The sequence below is a fragment of the Rhododendron vialii genome, chromosome 3a (assembly GCF_030253575.1).
Source record: "Rhododendron vialii isolate Sample 1 chromosome 3a, ASM3025357v1".
Classification (NCBI taxonomy): Eukaryota; Viridiplantae; Streptophyta; class Magnoliopsida; order Ericales; family Ericaceae; genus Rhododendron; species Rhododendron vialii.
Window position 1 is genome coordinate 4,149,501 of NC_080559.1, and position 20,424 is coordinate 4,169,924.

A 20,424-nucleotide genomic window follows, 5' to 3' on the forward strand; every position below is an offset into this window, starting at 1 on the left:
TTTCAAATAAGATTCATATTGCATATTTTTAAATTTCAGTAAGCCCATCATTTTTGAGCTTGAAATTACATTTTTTAAAAATAAGTACTTATTTCATGTTCCGGAACGGGGTCTTAGAAACCAACATATTATCATTATATCGATCGTGAAAGAACACACAGTCGTTGTTCTTATGCCATATGCAAGTAGCATGTAGAGTAGTTATTGGGTACTCCCGAAGTATCGTGTGACGTTGCTTACTAGATACTCTCAGTGCATAAATTATACCGAAATAAACAATGTGGGCCACATTAGTCTTTCAATATAATCTATCCAATGAGAGATGTCAAACATGACGTGGACAGTGCAATAACTACTTTTGGTATCAACTCACCTTCTAACCCATCTATCTTCACTGAGTGCAATTTTGTTCACCCTCTTAGGGTGAACATTACCATCTCTATCATTGGTTGAAATGGTGTGAGCCCCACCACAAAGTAATGTCATACTTACTATGCAATACACTTATTGGTTATCATGATATCACTTTGTGGTGGGGTCTACATCATTTCAATCAATAGTAAGGAGGATAATGTTCACCCGGGAGGGTGAACAAAACTCAACTCATCTTCACTCATGTCAAAGTTGACGTGGATTATCCATCATGGATGGGTTCATCCAATGGCAATTTTTCTGTAGTTGCCGCTTACAACATTGTTAATCCTGATGTTGGTTCTCCTGTTAACTGGAATTGGATCTGGAAGTTGAAAGTTCCATCAAAACTGAAGTTTTTCTTGTGGATTTTGCTTCATAATAGTCTCCCTACTAATGCCTTAAGAGCCCGAAGGGGCATAATTCCCATTGACTACTGCCCTAGATGTGATGAGAATCTCGAAGATATTAATCATCTCTTTCGCGCTTGTCCTAAAGCTAAAGAGTTTTGGAGTTGTATTCGTAGTAATCATTGGTTAAGTGGGAGCTTGAATTCACCAATCCTTAACTAGATCATCTTAAACTCTAAAATTAAAACTCCTTATGTCTTAGATATAAACATACCTTGGAACGTGGTTTTTATTGTTTCACTTTGGCAATTGTGGAAAGCTCGTAACAGGAAGAGCTTTGACAATGTTGAAACAATCTCAACCGTGTGTCTAAGGAATGTCAACATCTACGCAAAGGAAATTTTTTTAGCTTTCAAGGCCCCACAAACCAATGATACGCGACATGGAGTTCTGATTTGTTGGATTTTACCATCTCCAGGAAAGCGCAAGCTGAACACCGATGGTTACTTCTATGAATCCACCAATAAGGCTGGATATGGAGGAGTTCTTATAGACAACTTGGGAAAATGGGTGCTCGGCTATTATGGGAAAGCTACAAGCACTAGCAGCTTGGAAGTTGAAATATGGGCTATCTATAGAGGTCTCACTGTCATCTTCGAGAAAGGAATATCAAGTGTCATCCTCGAGTCCGATTCAAGTGTGGCAGTTAACTTCTACAATGAGAGACCTCCGTCTGATCACCCACAACGCCACATTATTGAGGAAGTGAGAAGACTTGCTGATGGAACAAATTCAATTATAACCCACATCTACCGACAAGCAAATCAGGCTGCAGACTATCTTGCAAGACTTGGCTTGCAACAAGAAGATGATTTGATTGTAACTAGCTCCATTCCTTTTGCAGCTAGGGAATTCGCCCTGGCAGATGCCATGGGTGTTGGCTATCTCAGGACTTAGGTCTACGGCTTTGTAGCCTTTTTGTCGCCTTATGATCTTTGTATGCTGAACTTCCGGCTGATGACATTTATGTTCGCTTTTTTTTAATGCATGAAATTCCGTTTGACCAAAAAAAAAAAAAAAACAAAGTTGACGTGGCTTTGGCATTCAATCAATAGTAAGGAGAATAATGTTCATCCTGAATGGTAAACAAAACTTAACTCATCTTCACTCATGTCAAAGTTGACGTGGTTTTGGCATAAACCTTCAGCTTACCAATTTTGACAGCTACGTATCCTCTCCCATGCCAAATTTCAAAAAGTAACCGTTGAAGGTAAAAAGCAACTGTTAGTAAGTTCAAAACCTTTTTGTACTACTTGTTTGAGTATTTTTTTCTTTTAAATAAATAGAATTCGGCACAAAGATTGGAAAAAATGTTTTGATGTCATATTGAAGATGCCACATAAACTTTCAAAAAAAATTGACATCTCTAATTTGAAGTCTGAGTGTTGGAGATCTTCTACAAAAAGATGTTTCACAAGCAAAATTTATCATCCCAAGTAAGGCATTGGACACAGAGGAACCTTTAGTCTTGGAAGAAGAGCCAGAAGACGTATACCAATTGCTTTCATACCCGTGCAGTGGAGATCGACCAGAAAGAATGGCTGTTATCGTTGCTGGCTGTGGTCTTAAAATATGGTTGCGTTCTATAAAAATGGAATTGGGACCAACCATTGATCCGCAGAGAGAGAGAGAGAGATGGCGGATTTGTTCCACAGGCAGGCAAAGAATTACGCAGAGTCTCGGCCGAGTTACCCAGAAGAGCTGTTTGAATTCATTGCCTCAAAGACTCCAAATCACGACCTTGTTTGGGATGCCGGCACCGGCAGTGGCCAAGCCGCTAAATCTGTAAGCCTCTCTCTCTCTCTCACACACACATTTTAGAATGATGGATTGTCCGTTTGTTTGAAGATGCTACTAGTGTGAAAAAATATACTCCCTCAGTCTCAAATTTTTTATCCAGTCCGCAAAACGGAGTGTTAAAAATAACAGTAATGCTACACGCACAGTAAATGTGCACAAATTTTGTGCACAGATTTTTTGTGGGGTCCACTTCGGGTCCCACACAAATAATCCGAGCCGTTCATTAAATGTAAAACATTTTTTCAAGACTCATCGCAAAAAATCAGCTTAATTCGATATCTATAAGTGTTTGATTCAATCATTTAACTTTTCATTATCCTGAGATTCGAATAAAAAGTTAAATGATTGAATTAAGCATCTGTGAGTATCGGATTGAGCTGATTTTTTGCGGGGGCTCTTGAAAAAATGTTTTACATTTAATGAACGACTTGGATTATTTGTATAAGACCCGTAGTGGGCCCCACACAAAATCTGTGCACATTTGCTGTGCCTGTGCGTGTAGCATTACTGTAAAAATAATGCAATTTTTTTAATAAAAAATTTAAATTTTTTTCATAAATTAAAAATACTCATTGATATCTAGTAAGTTGTTGAAAAACTTTTAATTTTTTCTTGCAAAAAATTATATTATTTTTAATACTCTGTTTTGCGGATCGGACAAAGAATTTGGAATGGAGAGAATATAATCTAAGATCACTGAACATACGTAATTCTGTTGGACTAATAGTTCATCATAGTGCAAGAACAGAAGGCAGTGGCATTCGAAGCGTTCGGCTCAATCCTCCAATTCCGAACAGTTTTCAGCATCTTCGAGTTCATCCAGTGCCCAGATAATTGGCCGGCTCATTGATCGGGCTTCGAAAGCTACATGAACAAATCATACATGCAAAAATAAATAAATGAACCGTGGCAGTCCATTTTTTCCTGCTCTAGTGTAATTTGTTCATGTAGTTATTGACGGACGAACGGGAGCCCAATGCAGCTTCTTTTGTCCAATGATTTTTACTCGTGTCAAGACAATGTTTTTGAAAAAGGTCACCAGCCTGAAAAAAAAGAATAAAAGGAAAAAAGAAAACGTGATGTCATAGAAAACAGTCTCGTATTGTTATACTAAGGGTGTGTTCCATTAACTAAAATAAATGTGATGTATTATGAGAGAATAATCTATCTTAAAGAAATATCAAAAACTCTGTAAATCTATGAAACGAACTTCAAGAACTAGAGAGAGAAAGCTATGGTGAAGAGAGAGAAAAGAGACTTTCATTCCTGTATGTTTTTGTTCGATGATTACAAAGCAGGGGAAAACCCCCTTTTATATGCTCCTGATTACAAGCTACCAGTCTTAGCCTTACTAACCTCAACTAATTAACAAACTAACCATACACCACTTAATGCTGACGTGGCAAAAGCTTTTTATTCTGTAGCTGACTTAGAAGAAGAATGAGCCATGCTTGAGTTCAACTTCTTTACATATCTCGTAAAATAGAAAATAAGTATTTAAGAAATAAGAATTTTAATGAAACGAACCTAATAATATTGCAAAAACAAAAATTTGCAGCTAGCAAAGCTGTACAAGAATGTGGTAGGCACAGACACGAGCCAGGAGCAACTTGACTACGCACCCAAGCTCCCCAACGTGCGATACCAATGCACCCCTTCGAACATACCCATGTCCGAGCTCGAATCCAGTGTGGCACGCTCGGGAACGGTCGATCTTGTCACCATAGCCGCAGCCCTCCACTGGTTTGACCTCCCCACCTTCTACCAGCAAGTCAAACAGGTTCTCAAAAAACCCCACGGCGTCATTGCTGCCTGGTGCTACAGCGTTGCCAACGACAATATTCCCTTGGTCAATGAGAAATTCGGCGCTGCTTTCCGACAGTTTTATGCTGACTCCCAGCCTTACTGGGACCTAGCGCGTAAGGTTATGGACGACAAGTACAGAGGGATCGATTTCCCATTTGAGCCGGTAGGCGATGGGGCGAACCACACGGGGCCATTCGAGTTCACGACTGAAAGGGTGATTGATTTGGAAGGCTTTCTCACGTTCATAAGGTCGTGGTCAGCTTATCAGACGGCAAAGGAGAAAGGAGTTGAGCTTTTGAGAGATGATGTGGTTGAGAGTTTCAAGAGAGCTTGGAGTGAAGATGGTGGTGATCGAAAGGTCGTGAAGTCCACTATTTATCTAAGGATTGGAAAAGTCGGAAACTTAGAGTGAGAGGAGACTCATGTGTGCATTTCTGTAGATCCCACAGAAATGTGTAGTATCACGTAACGGTACTCTCGAAATGTTGTATAATTTCACGTACTAGAATAACATGGTTGCAATATATTTTGGCACGACTTTTTCATATATGAAAACAAGTTCTACATATCATCGATCACCTTGTTCTTGATACAACTATCATGAGTGAATTCTGCTAGAAGATAAGCTGAACTTTGACTGCTAAGTATTGCCAGTACTTAAAAATACCCAAATTCCTCTTCATTTAGTATCATTAAAATTCGAGATGAGCATAGCTCAGCTCGCACTCCTCTGTACGTCACTAACCGAAAATCAGATGATGGCTTGTAATGGTCCGGTTATGCCAAAATTACGGTGTCCCCAAATGGAGGTAGACACCATAGCATCATTTGCTAGTTTATGTCAGCTTTTTGGATAATGCTATGGTATCTACTCTTACGGTGTCTCCGTTATGCTACTTGTGATTTTCGGTTATGCCTTTTGTGATTTTCGGTTAGGGCAAAGTTCACTTTGACTTCTTGTGATTATCGTCATGTGCGGATACCCTCCTTGTGATTCAAAAGTGAGCACGTAACCTACCTGTGCTTTCAAAAAATGAGCACATATACCCTTTTCCGTCCATTTAGACGCCAAGTGTGAAAACACGGGTTTATTGACATTTTTGGTCCCCAAAATATTTTCCATGTTCCGTTTTAGTCCCCAACCTACCAATTGCTCGAAATTGGTCCCCAATATTTCAATTTTGTGTTTCAAAGGTCCCCACCGTTAACTCCGTACCCTATTTTCGTCAAAATGATCGGGAAAATTATAAATATCACCCTTAAGATTTATAACTGCATATCAGTTAAGTCCCTACCCTATTTCTATAAACTTTATTCAAATCTTTTTCACATTCGTTTATTTTGCATCATTTTTTTTGTATTATTGATTCATCTCTACGAGAGGAATCCAAAAACTAAAAATTATTATCGAATATAAATTTTTTTGAATAAATTATGACAATAATCCAAAAAATTATTTGTTCCAGCCACCACCACTCGTAAGTCACTTACCACCGCAATCACCCATTGCCTTTGTCTCTTCCACCCACCATAGCCACCCATTCAAGTCACCACCTCATAGAACCCACATATATAAACGCTTGTTTGTGAGAAATCGAAAAGCTGGATTACTTTTTGGTCTTTATTCAAAAAATAATAATTTTTAATTTTGCATCCATTTTTTTTGTGGATTATTGGTTTGTCTCGACAAAAGAAATCTAAAATGTAAAAAATTAAGATAATTTTCTTTAAAAAGTTCATTAAAAATTACCAATAATAAGTTTTTAAGATTGGTTAATAAGTTTTTAAACCCAAAACCCTTAAACTCTACCCTAGGGTTTAGGATGTAGGGTTTGGGTTTAGGGGTTAGGGTTATTAACCAAACTATTTTTTTTGAAATAAAGACTAAAAAAATATATCATAATTTTTTGTGGATTATTGGTTGTTTTTTATGAACTTTTTAAAGAAATTTATCTTAATTTTTTACTTTTTAAATTCCTCTTGTCGATATAAATAAATAATCCACGAAAATGGATGCAAAACTAAAAATGAAAAAAAATTGAATAAAAAAAAAAAGTAATCCAGCTTTTTGATTTCTCGAAAACAGGCCTTAATATATATACGTTCTTTTTTTATCCTCGTATGTATGTTTATTTACTTTCTAATTCCTTTTATATATCTACGTATATACCACCGGAAAAATAAGGTGAATGACCAATATATGCATAAAGATAGAGCAATGAATGAGGGAGAGGGGGCCGGAACGTAAGCGATAATGGGGGAGTCAAATTTTGACGGTTATGGATTCTATGAGGTGGTGACTTGAATGGGTGGTGATGGTACAGGTTGAAGTGGCAAAGGCGGTGGATGATTTGCGGCGGTAAGTGATTTATGAGCGGTGGAGGTAAGTGGTGGCTGGAACAGACAATTTTTTTTTAGATTATTGTCATAATTTATTCAAAAAAATTACTTTCCATAACAATTTTTAGTTTTTGGGTTCCTCTGGTCGAGATGAATTAATAATAAACAAAAGGACTCAAAACAAACAAATAGGAAAAAAAATTGAATAAACTTTATAGAAATAGGTTAGGGGCTTAACTAATATGTAGTTATAAATCTTAAGGGTGATATTTGTAATTTTTTCAATCATTTTGACGGAAAGATGCTAACATTTAACGGTGGGGACCTTTTAAACACAAAATTGAAACATTGAGTACCAATTTCACGTAATTGGTAGGTTGGGGACTAAAACGAGTGAGTAATACTTTGGGGACGAAAACTGTCAATAAGCCGTGAAACACGCGACTGATGAGCGTGTGAGGCACATATTTATGTCCATTTTACCCTCAAATGTCTAACAAAACCCACACTCTCTCTTCTCCACCTACAGACCCAGTTCTATCCTCTCTCTCTCTCTCTCTCTCTCTCTCTCTCTCTGTTTTTGACCATGTCAAGTACTAGTAATTGACAGTGTAGCAAATCCTTGATAGCATATTAACTATTACAAACTAGAATCCAGAAGCAGGTGCTAATTCTAGAAATTAATAGCAGGTAACGTGGGTTGAACATACAAAATATGATGAGAGTGTAGTCCACCATCAGTGCCGGGCACTACTCAGCTGTGGCATGGGCTTTGGTGCACAAAGATGGCTCGCCACCCTACAGAGGCAGTGCGAGTGCTTGGCTATCCTCTCTTCCATCTCTTCCACCGAAGATCATTTAGGTTCCACCACGTTCCAATCACCCTTGTTTTCTCTCTTATAAAATTGTAATTCGACTCTACTAAAATCCCACTCACAGTAAAAGGGGGCCAAACGAAACGTGATCGAATACTGGAAGATCGAGATGGAGGAAACCCTAGCCTTCACCTTTCTAGCGTAGCGAAGTAAATTGCTTTTCCCACCTCTGACACCACACCCAACCCTTTCTGTTCCGCCCTTTTAATTTCTTTCTTTATTTAATTTCTTTTATTTAATTTATTTACTAATTTCTAACCCTTTCTATATTAACTAATTTTTAATTCAATTAAATCGGAACGAAGATCATATTTTTTTTATCATTTTATTCTAAATGGTCATAATGAATTTTTTGCTCTAAGGCCTTTCAACGATCACCCTAAAATTCATTATTTAGTTTCAAGACTCTTTTAGGGTGTTTATTGAAAGGTCTTGGAGCCAAAAATTTATTACGACCATTTATGATGAAATGATTAAAAAAATAACATATTTGCACCAGTTCAAACGGATTGAAAATTGAAACACTTATTTTTTTAATTATTTTTTTGTAATATATATAGGGAAAAAAAGAAAAAAAAAGACAGTCGGATTCATTAGAAAAATAATTGTATTCATTAAACAGTCGGATTCAAATGGATTAATTTTTAACTATATATTTTAATATATAAACGGTGTAAAAAATTAAGTATTTCAATTTTTAATCCGTTTGAACCGGTATAAAGATGTTATTTTTCTGATCATTTCATCATAAATGGTCATAGTAAATTTTTGGCTTTAAGGCCTTTCAACGAGCACCCTAAGGCCTTTCAATGGGCACCCTAAGAGAGCTCTAAAAATAACTCTTAGGGTGCCCATTGAAAGACCTTAGAGTCAAAAATTTACTACAACCATTTACAATAAAATAATCAGAAAAATAACATTTTTGCACCGGTTCAAACGGATTGAAAATTGGAACACTTATTTTTTTAACTATATGTATCGAATAAGTGTTTCAATAAGTGCTTCAAATTTTGTTTAAAATGGGATAACGGGAAAGGAAACAAATTTTGTTTAAATTTATTAAGTATAATAAGTGTTTCACATTTGAATCCGTTTGAACCAGTACAAAGATGTTGTTTTTCTGACCATTTCATCCTAAATGGTCGTAGTAAATTTTTGGCTCTAAGGCTTTTCAACGAGCACCTATGATTCCTCATTTAGTTTTAGAGTTCTCTTAGGGTGCCCATTGAAAGACCTTAGAACGAAAAATTTATTACGACCATTTAGGATGAAATGATCAGAAAAATAACATCTTTGCACCAATTCAAACGGATTGAAAATTGGAACACTTATTTTTGTAACTATATTTTTTAATCTATAAAGGACAAAAAAAGGGAAAAAAAATAGTCGGATAAACATGATCAATTGAAACATTTTTTTTCCCTCTCAGTTACTTTACAAAGCCTAGAAATAGATTTGAACCTATTAATTATCTTACAATTAGTCTTTCCTAGATTTTCTAGGTATACATGCATACTAGCCTACATAAAATGGGTATAAGCGCGCCGGGAGCAACATTTGGAGGAAATATTGATTAGAATTTGTGTTTTTATGTATTTTCATATTTTGATAATATGTACTCAATTATAATAAAATAAAATTTCGTTTAAATTTATTATTGTTCATTAGAAGTTATTTTTATTATTTATTGTTAAGACAAATTAATTAATTAATTAAAATAATATAAACTTATTACGTATAAAGTCAAGTTTAATTGAAAATAGAATTTGAGTGAACCAAAAAAAGAAGAAGAGAGGTAAATGGAAAAAAAAACAAATAAAGAAAATAATTGAAAATTAAAAAACGAAAAAAAGAGATCCAAACCGGAAAGAAATAAAAGGAAATAAAGAGAAAAAAAAAAGGAAAGAAAATTCAAACTTGAAAGAAAGAAAAGGAAATAAAGAGGAAGAAATAAAAGACGCATACTGAAAAGAAAGAAGGGAGAGGGAGGGGCATTAGTGAAAATGGGGGGGGGGGGGGGGGGGGGAGGGGAAGCATCTTTCCGCAGTGAAGCATAAATCTCGATTCTCGTCGTCGCCGCCTTTGTTGATCGACAGATGGAGGAGGGGAAGCCCTAAGTCACCCCTTTCCCCCACCCCCCCCCCCCCCCGCTCTCTCTGTATCAGTCATTCAATTTTTACGTAGTGTGTATAGCTATATGTACAAGGGCATTTTAGACATTTCATTGTTTTTGTTAACGTTGTTAGCGTTGAACCCTTTTTGAAAGCACAGGTAGGTATTCGCACATAGCGATAACCACATCCACGGGGGGTCAAAATGAACTTTGCCCTTTCAGTTATGCCATGCGTGGTTTCATATTATACAACACATAGACTCACACATGACATAACATGGAACCACACATGGCATAATCGAAAATCACAAAAGGCGTAATCGAAACCACAAAAGACATAATGAAGACACCGTAAGGATAGACACTATAGCATTATCCCGATTTTTTTAATACAATATTACACTCTAAGGTAAATTCGCATTTTTTAGTTTTGTGTCTCATTTTTTTTTCCTATTCATCTAAGCAAGACAAAGTGGAAAAGTTAAAAATTATGATTTTTACCCAAATATTTTTGAAAATAAAAAGCTCAGAAACCTCCAAAAGCCGGCTTTATATATCTTGGATATTTCAAAAAATATTTGGGTAAAAGTAATAATTTTTTACTTTTTCAATTCGGTTTGACAAAAAACATGGAAAAATCAAAAAAAAAATGAGGCGCAAAATTAACTAACGCTAATATTTTTTGAAAAAAACCAAACAAGAAACAACTCAAAAAACTTTAGCAAAACGTCACCTAACTAGTAGCTAGTAGCCTAGTAGTACTATTCTTTACAATTTTAAACAATTGAAAACATAACCACAAGTTCTCAAAAACATTTTTTAAGCAAGTAACCAATTTGATCAACTCGCCTTTGGTCAAAGAACGACGGCCAAACTTCCGCAATCCATGACATGGTACTATATTGTACCAACAACGTAAGTTCAGTGCACCCAGCACACGTCATCTATCTGACATGGTGAAACCATTTTTTTTTTTAATAACTCAGGTATTCAGGCCATTTTACGCGCAACTCAACTACTATTGGGGACCAATCACACCACGCACTTGCGGAGTCCTAATCAAATTCAGAACAAAGCTCCTTATGAGCAATTCATGATCTCAAGGAGTTTATAGCACCTAAGACTTGTCAATTGAGTCATTATTCAGTAGTCTCGGAATACGGAATATATAGTGTCTGTACTTCCTTTCACATAACATGTGGAGCCAACAAGGTGAATTCACAAATAACATGTGGATCCAGCATTTTATGTGATAGAGAGCACAGACACTATTCTATACTCCGGGACTACTTAATAATTTTCGTACTTTCATAGCCTAAAAATAAAATGTCAAAAACTACTGCTAATTAATCTTATCATTAACTTTAGAGTCCTAGGGTTGTCGAAGTGTACAAAAATTACTAGGGGAATACCAACTTAATTATATATTAAAAACTATAGATTAAAAGAGCTTAGAATGGTATCATTATACCGATCGTGATAGAACACAGTAATTGTTCCTATGTCATATGCAAGTAGCGTGTAGAGTAATTATTGAATACTACCGAAGAATCGTGTGATGTTGTTTACGAGATATATAATCTCAGTGCATAAATTAAAGCAAAATAAACAATGTGGGTGGTCACATTAGAGCATCTCCAACATGAGGTGTCAAATTAGTGTTGTCAAATTTTTTTTGAAGGCTTATGTGGCATTTTGACATCTCAAATTTGACATTAAAACCTACTCTCTAATCCTTATGCCAAATTATATTTATTTAAAAAGAAAAAAAAACTCAAACAAGCAGTACAGAGAAGTTTTCAACTTTCTAACAATAGTTTTTTACCTTCTAACGGTTACTTTTTGAAATTTGGTATGGGAGATGGTAGTTGTCAAAATTGGCTTGCAGGAAGTTTATGCCAAAGCCACATCAGCTTTGACATGAGTGAAGACGGATGGGTTGGAAGGTGAGTTGATGCCAAAAATAACTATTGCACCGTCCACGTCATGTTTGACATTTTCCATTGGAGATGCTCTTCAATAAACTAACAAAAGGGTAGTTGTTTCACAAGCAGAATTAATCATTACGTGATTCATAGGACACAGAGGAACCTTCTTGGATGAAGACGTATATCAATTGACTAGATAAGAACTAATTTACGCAACGTATCTAGTTGTTTCACATTAGTCTTCCATTAATCTAACAAAAGGGTAGTTGTTTCACAAGCAGAATTAATCATTACGTGAGTCATGGGACACAAAGGAACCTTCTTGGATGAAGACGTATACCAATTGACGTATTCCCTAGGCATTCTGTTTGTCTATTTTACTGATAGTCGACTAATCGACTAGAGATTGCTAAGTGTGCTGGAAATGTGGGTGTTTGTGGTGGTGGAGTTTGGTTCCTTGCCGTATTTCAGGACTTCTCTGGAAGCAAACTTAATGAAGTGAATGGAGATGGAAGAAGAACAACAAAATGGACTTTATTATCCCTCGGTGTAGAAGTCAAATCGACTATGAGAACACAATCGAACAGACGGTTAAATTACAAGCTACTCCTAGAGCAAGAAATGTAAAGTACAGATAAAAGTAGAAGCCTTTGGGCGATTGATTGGGGGCTCTAAATATCTTCCTTTCTTGTATTTATAGGCTGTTGTCGACTTGAAATTCAAATCATACGGACTTCCCTCCTTCGATTTGAATTAGTTGGCTCCATGCTCCCTATTCTTGCTCCACTATCTGCATGAGGCGGTTACTTCTCCATGATCTCACATGTTTCCAACGTTGTAATTATTTCAACTGCCTGCTTGCATTAACCGTCTGACTCACGATCCGCATGTGATACAAAATTCTGACACGTGTCCAGTCGAATATCAACCGTTTGATCAGTCCATTTTCCTTAACAGGCTTCATATTGCATTTGCATTATATCAATCGGTCTAAAATGCGTTGACACGTGTAACATTCTGACCCAATCGATTATAATATACTAAATACTAAATTATGGTGTAAACAATGCCCCCCTATTTACCTGAGTTAAATATTAACTTTGGTAAATATTTCGCTTAGCAAATCACCACCTATATAAGGCAGAGTACTTCAAATTTAGGGCACGAATCGTGCTTTTTCTCACAGAACGTTGAAACAGCTCTCGAACCCTAGAACAGCTTCCGAACCCAAATGGCACCGAAATCCAAACTACAGATCGTCAGCGACCCAGTTGAAGATCCGGCCACCGAGTCAGTGACGGAGGATTCCTTCCGATTCCCTGAATCGTACCGAAACGGGATTGGCCAAAACCAGAAGACTCAAGTTCTGATTCCTGACGATAATGTCAGTTCTCACTGCATATTGGGTCCAATTTTTTCATCAGTTCTCCCGGATGGCTTTCCAGAAGTCTACCCAGTGGGGGAACGTGATCCACTTCTCCTTCAGCTTCCGTCGCTGGAATGGTTAGGCTGGGGTAAGAACACCTGCCTTCGTTCTTGGCCTTACACCGTTGAAATGGGATGGGTAGATTGGGTAAGGCGCATGATGAAGTTCCTTTTCGAGGATTGGAAAACAATGGGAATCCGTGAGACAATTGAGCTCTCACAATATCCCTTGGACATGAATTCTGAACTCTTGGCTGCTGCAGCGTGTTTTTGGTCCAAATCATCCAATACCCTAATTCTTCATTGTGGCTTGCTATCTCCGACAGTCCTGGATATCTCTCATTTAACTGGCCTTCCTTCGTTAGGCCGTGAGGTAAATGCTCTGCTTTCTCCTGATCCATATGATCCCCCATTTGTTGTTCCATCGTCTGGGGTTAGCTATTCGAAATGGCTTAAGACTCACTTTAAAGCCAAAGCTTCAGCGCCTTGCTTTCATGAGAAGGTTGCATTTTACCTTTTCTGGATTTGTCGATTTCTTATGGCAGTCCCTGGGCTTAGGGTTACCAAAGAATACCTTAACCTAGCCGTTTGTATGGCCCAAGTAAAGAGGTTGGCCCTTGCCCCTTTTGTTTTAGGATCTCTGTATAAAGGCCTTTTTACCTTTGTTGATAAAAAGATAGCGGACTCTTGTGGTGGTCCTTTCTGGATCTTTCAAGCTTGGTTATATGCATACTTCCCTCAAATAAAACCTAAACTGGAGAACCCCCTTCGGTCAGATGAGGCATTGCAAACATGCCGTAGTTATGCTGAATATTTGTTAGTATTCTACTTTCATCGAGTTGAAAAGAAAATTGAAACATTTCTCCTTTTGGAGATGTCAGAACAACACCTGCCCCAACTCCATTATCTGTTTTTGAACCATCAAAAGACAGTTGCCAAGGTTTAAGCTCCAAAAGATGTACCTCAAAAGTATCCTCTTCCAAAGGTAGATTTGGATGCTCAGCTAAGAAATCTGCCAAAGCTTGTCCTTTTACTGCCTTTTGAGGCACATATTCAAAGTCATACTCTACTAGCGCTAAAATCCATTTCCCCTGTCTCCCTCTCAAAATGGGTCTAGACAGGATATATTTTATTATATCTGTTTGGGAAATGATCATTACTCTAGCTGGCAAAAGGTAATGCCTTAATTTAATTGCTGAAAAATATAATGCCAAACAAATCTTTTCCACACATGAATACCTACTTTCACAATCATTTAACCTTCTACTTAGGTAGTAAATTGATTGCTCTCGGCCTTGTTCATTATCCTGAGCTAACAGACTTGCAATCGAATGGTGCGTTGCTGATATGTACAACTTCAATGGTTTTCCATTTATTGGAGGCATCAGAACAGGAGGTGTCACCAAAGATTGCTTTAAAGTATCAAAAGCTTTCTGATGCTCTTGTTCCCATCTGAAATCTTTTTCTGACTTCAATTTTAATAATGGGGAGAATGCCATTGTCTTTCCAGATAGATTGGCAATAAATCTTCGAAGGAAATTAATCTTTCCCAAGAACTGCTGAAGTTCTTCTTTATTGGTTGGTGCCTGTGCTTTCAAAATAGCATCAGCTTTAGTTTTATCAATCTCAATCCCTTTTTGATGCACCAAGAATCCTAAAAAGTTTCCTGCGGTGACACCAAATGCACATTTCAAAGGATTCATTTTCAGATTGTAACGCCTCATCCTTTCCAGAGTCTGTTCAAGATGATGTAGGTGCTCGTCAACTGAATTTGATTTTACAACTACATCGTCTATATAAACTTCCAAGAATTTATGCAAAAAATCATGGAAAATTAAATTCATAACTCTTTGATAAGTTGCACCTGCATTTTTCAATCCGAAAGCCATGACCACCCATTCAAACGTCCCTATGTATCCAGGACATCTAAACGCTGTTTTATGCGTATCTTCTTCAGCTATATATATTTGATTATAACCAGCATTACCATCCATGAAGGACAGCATTTGGTACCCTACTGTTGCATCGACTAGCAAATCAGCAACAGGCATTGGATATTGATCCTTTGGTGATGCGGTATTAAGATCTCTAAAATCAACGCATACTCTAACTTTCCCATTTTTCTTTAATACTGGGACAACATTTGAGACCCATTCAACATACTTGACCGGTCGAATAAACTTTGCCTCAAATAAACGTTCCATTTCTTTTTTGACTTGAGGTAAGACATCATCCTTCATTCTCCTTGGTGCCTGTTTAAAAGGTACGTAGTTCTCCTTTATAGGTATTTTGTGTTCAACTAAAGACCTATCTAAACCTGGCATTTCATCATAACTCCAAGCAAAACAATCTTTAAATTTACGCAACAAGTACTTAAACTTTTCCTTTATTTCAATAGGCAAAGCAGCATTTACATATGTGATCTTAGGATCTTCTGGAGTTCCCAAGTTGACTTCTTCTGTGGGATCCTTTACTTGGGCCCCGTCATCATCTAGCTTAGCTGGTGCTGGTTTCAGGTCTGCTAATCCTAACTCTTTCATGTTTAGAGGGCTATCATCAAAAACACACTCAGCCCAATTACAAGAAATAGGCTCATCTGCCTGCAATTTTCTGTCAACAAGAAAAGAAAACAACCTTTTAAAAGTGGCTTTCACAGTAGCCAAATCTTCACACCCTGTGTTCAATAGGTTTCTAAACATTAAAAACTTGTTGATCAATCTTGGCAGGCCTTGAAATAATGTTAGGCCTGATAAAATCTTTGCTCAGCTCCTGGAACCCTTCCTTGATGTATTTGAGGAATTGGCTCTCAGTTACTCCAACTTGATTAGATCTGACTTCTGAGTCTTCTATTCTTGTTGGCCACAAATGTTCGTTGTAGAGATCTGCTTCTACGTTGTTAGTCTCTGCTTTGAATGGATGTCGGTCTGCCCAAAAGACCTCCATTCCCGCTGCTTCTTCTTGCTTTAGAAAGATCAAGGCCTGATGCAAAGAAGACGGCACACAACTATTTATATGGATCCAATCTCTGCCTAGTAAGGCATTGTAATTAGATGAAGAATCGATTACGAAAAACGTTGCATTCATCTTCCTATTTCCAATCTGTAGTTGTAAGGATATGACCCCCTTAGCAGGAGAACACCCTCCAGCGAAATTGCCAACTGTAACCTCTGTTGGGATCAGGTCATCATTGGTTTTGTTCAAAACTTTGAGCATTCGAGCAGGTAAAATATTAACTACTGCCCCATTGTCGACCAACACTTTCGAGATAGGTTGGCCATTCATATGCAGTTTAATATACAGTGGTCTTAAATGCCTTATTGAGGCATCATCAGGTGTTCTAAGAACTACAACACTGTTTCCATGTTTATCCGTCTCAACATTAATGGGCTGTGACTGAGGATGCTTCTCTTTGTCCATTATTTTTACAATCGATTGGGTATTATCCTCAACATCGCCTGCCAAATTCATTGGCTGATTTGGTTTTGCCTTAAACTGCTTAGGCAGAACTAAAATCATATTACACTGGTAGTTTATAGGTACTGACCCGAATTGGATTGCGGCCAGGCTTTCTCCAAATGTTGCAGATCTCTGTGGAGACGGTGACGCATCTTTGATCAGGTCTTCCTGTTCTGACCCTTCGTCAAAGAGATCATCATCATCATCTGCCTCCATGAGCTTCTGGAATTCCTCCATTTTCTTCTTTAAGCTCTGCTTCAATTCTTTTTTACCCTTCAGTTGGGCAGTCGACTGGGGAGGATCTGTAGCACTACTCTCTTGCCCCCCATGCTTTTGAATTATCTGCTTTGGGCCACTAGTTTCTCCTTGATCCCGGGTCCATACCATGTTTGGAACCTTTGATGGTTCCAATCTCTCTCTTGGTTCGAACACATGGTCCCATGGGTCACCATAAGCCCTGGCTGCAAACTTCCTTTGAAGCCTTCTTTTCTGTGAACTGGATACCTTAGTGTACCAACCCTCTGCTGGGAACTTTGGATGGCTAAGCGTGCTCCATTCCTCGTGATCATTATTGGGTGGCATTACCATCCTAGGTTGGTGCCATCCACGTCCATAAGGTCCTCTACCTCGTGGTCCAGTATCTCTTCTGAAACCAACACCCCTTTGACTAGGGTATCTCCTCTGATTAGGAAATTGGTACCCCGCCGCCTCAAGATCTTGGCAAGAAGGCACCCCAGGCCTTGCAGGCACGACTGGATGTCCCCTGAATAAAAATGGTCCATCATCTGGCCCATAGCAATGCTCTGACTCTATTCTGTTAAAGAGCCCCGGATCTATACCTTCATAAATCAGTTTGGCTCCCACATAAATTTGAAGGTCATTTCCTCCCATTGTGTTGAACCTCAGTCCGGACTTGGAGAATGCACTTCTCTGATCTTTTTCTGCTATAATTGCTTCCCCATACTGGACTTCATGCCCACACCTAATGCAGAGGTAGTCGTTTGGGAATCTAGAGGTATGAGACTTTGCTGACTCTTCTTCAGTCTGCATGTGATCCTCCTCCCCCTGCTTTTGTTTCGTCACATTGGAACCTAGCCTTTTGGCTAGGCCGGCCGTCACCATGTTCACTTCAATCTTGGGAAAAGGATTGGATTCAATTCCCATGGGATCCTTGTCGCCTTTAGCATACTGCAACAGTCCCTTCTGGATCAAGTCCTGCACACAATTTCGGAATGTAACACAGTTGTTAGTATTATGCCTAAATGAATTGTGCCATTTACAATATTCTTTTCCTTTTCTATCCTTATCAGAAGGAATAATATGCCCAGGACTCAAAGTAACAAATTTTTGTTTCAACAATTCATCAAATATTTGGTCAGCTTGTGCCAAATCAAACGAATATTGTCTATAATTTGCTTGCCCCCCACGCCTATTGGGTTGAGATGAAGGCATATTCATTGGTTTTTCTGTTTTAACCAAAGTGTCACAAATTATAGGGGTCTTTCCAATGACTTGCGCTACATCAATCTCAATATCACCTTCCACATCTTGGTAATATGTTCCTAGAGACGTGTTCCTCAAAAGCTCTTCTTCTTGTAAAATAGCTTCAAACTGAGATGCCCTCATGGAGAGCTCAAACAGATCTTTGAAATTAGATCCATTGAACTGCTTTTTAAAATTAAACTCGAGACCATCTTGAGCTATTCGAACTATCTCGGTCTCTGGCACATTACAATGACATTGGTTTCTTAATCTCTTAAATCTAGTTAAAAACTGTTCTGCCGTTTCATTTGGCTTCTGCTTTAACTTAGCCAAGTCGGCAATTGAGACCTCTGGTTCATGTCTAAAATATTGAGCATGAAATTGTTCTTCCATATCTTGCCACGTATGGATAGAATTTGCAGGCAGGCTTATGAACCATGTGAATGCTGTTTTAGTTAATGAATGTGGGAATAATTTTAACTTAAAAACATCATCAGAGCCAAGTTCTCCTAACTGTAGACAAAACCGTCCTACATGTTCAATTGTCGACTGATTTTCTGTACCACTAAAAAGTGAAAGCTCAGGCAATTTATACCCTCTTGGCAAAGGAACATTGTCAACCCAATGTGGGTAAGGCTTTCTAAACATGGGTTTTTCCACCCTGCGTAGCCCTGGTCCGTACACATCTTGGATGACTTCTAATATTTGTGCTCTATTAATATTCATGGGATCTGGGGCTCTAAGGACATTTGGTACATAAGGTTGTGCAAGAGGGCCATTCTGACCGTTCCCATTGCCAATGTTTGGCACATTGTGAACGTACTGACCACTATTTCCATTATTCGGTCCTACTGGCATAGTATGATAAGTATAACTGCCATGATTTGGCAGAGTTTGTGCGGCATTGTATATGTGTTGACCATTATTCATGACATGGACTCCTGTGAAACCAGCCTGAGGACTTTGACTAGAATTTAAACCATGATTCTGACCATTTCCACTACTGTTACCAACTTCATATATAGATGGGACACTCTGGTAAAAACTAGTTGGCTTGATTGTGGACCGTAGAGCAGTTGCTTCAACAAACGGTCGACTGTGCACATTCATATTTGAATCGAATGCTGGATTTGTATATACCTGTTGAGGTGACTGTCTAGGCAGATCTCCAGTTTGCAGTTGCTCATGTACTACACCATGTGCATCCACATCTATGACAGATGGGGGCGTAATTACCCTTCTCAATAGGGTAATCAATTCCTGTGCCGCTTCGTCTTCTGGGTTAGACAAAACTTGTGCCAACTGCCTGGAAAGGCCCTGTATATTTGTTGGTGCGCTCAAGCCATTTCCTTGGCTATTTTCTGGCACCCTTTGTTCAGGATGCGCCACGTCAGTTTGGCTTTCTAGGCCTTCATTCTGAGGCTCTGCAGGTCGGTCGCCTTGTTTCCTTGTCGCTGGTGCCATTACTTCCAAATTAGTAATGATGCCCTCCTTCTAGCGCCAAAATTGTTTACCAATTTTTCCCTCAATCGAAATCGATAGAAATTTCGGGAAACAAAGCCAACAACAAAAATAAGGGCGAATGCGGCCATGTCTCCACAAACGGATTTGAGGTTCCTTGCCGTATTTCAGGACTTCACCGGAAAAGAAATGGCGAATGAATCAAATGCTATTTTTTGGTGATGATGAATTGACTCGTAAAAGAAGACCGTCACCCGCCAATCTTCAAGAACGGAATCGACCCATCGATTGGGCGGAGTGGATTGATGGTTTAGTGAAGTGGGGTGGAACGGAAGAAAAATAACAAATGGACTTTGTTATTTTTCCAAGGTAGATTTACAATCAAAAAGGACGGATCCCCATCGAAAGTAAGAAAATTAAGTTAATTCTACTCCTACTCCTAGTTATAACCCGAATGGGTTAGTAGTGCCAAAAATTAAGACAAATAAAGATAGACTTTGATTTGTTGGAGAGGAATTACAATGAAGTCTTAAAAGACTATTTATAGAAAACAACAAACGTAGGAAATAACTTCCTAACTTCTCCACTAGTCTTCATTCAATCTTTTGCTTTCACTTGTCAAAATAACTTCCCACTTCCCTTCAAATGTGTAGGAGCATGACAAGTGTCCTTTTAACTTCCACATGTGTAGGAGCAAGCCAAGTGTCCTGCATGCAAATAATAATAAAAGGAATACTAATATTAGTTCTAATATTAATACGAATACTTAATAATAATAAAATAGGAAGCATTCTCATAATTGCCACCTTTCGGTCGATCATCGACAGGCGGTGAAATATGGTGTAAACAATGCCCCCCTTATTCATTTGGGTGAAGAGCTAACGTAACCCAAGTGAATAATTTCACTAGTTTTAAAT

General features: G+C 38.1%; 2 protein-coding genes across 2 annotated transcripts; one reads left to right on the plus strand and one right to left on the minus strand.

Moving 5' to 3' along the window:
* Positions 1 to 2,353: 2,353 nt before the first annotated feature.
* On the plus strand, positions 2,354 to 4,998 carry LOC131318629 (uncharacterized). Its single transcript, XM_058348539.1, has 2 exons — positions 2,354 to 2,606; positions 4,180 to 4,998. Exons 1-2 carry the CDS (start codon positions 2,457 to 2,459, stop codon positions 4,837 to 4,839), a joined length of 810 nt encoding a protein of 269 aa, XP_058204522.1. The 5' UTR covers positions 2,354 to 2,456; the 3' UTR covers positions 4,840 to 4,998.
* Positions 4,999 to 15,483: 10,485 nt separating this feature from the next.
* LOC131321060 (uncharacterized) lies at positions 15,484 to 19,510 on the minus strand. The gene is made up of 2 exons (XM_058352076.1): positions 16,653 to 19,510; positions 15,484 to 16,087 (listed from the first exon to the last, which is right to left on the minus strand). The coding sequence occupies exons 1-2, from the start codon at positions 19,508 to 19,510 to the stop codon at positions 16,081 to 16,083; spliced, it is 2,865 nt and encodes a 954-aa protein (XP_058208059.1). The 3' UTR covers positions 15,484 to 16,080.
* Between the last annotated feature and the right edge of the window lie 914 nt (positions 19,511 to 20,424).

Bases quoted from the DNA above. Each gene is read 5' to 3' on its own strand.
- LOC131321060 (XM_058352076.1), bottom strand. From the start codon at position 19,510: ATGGCACCAGCGACAAGGAAACAAGGCGACCGACCTGCAGAGCCTCAG.
- LOC131318629 (XM_058348539.1), top strand. From the start codon at position 2,457: ATGGCGGATTTGTTCCACAGGCAGGCAAAGAATTACGCAGAGTCTCGG. The intron at 2,607-4,179 runs GTAAGCCTCTCT...AAAAATTTGCAG, and splicing joins GTGGCCAAGCCGCTAAATCT to CTAGCAAAGCTGTACAAGAA.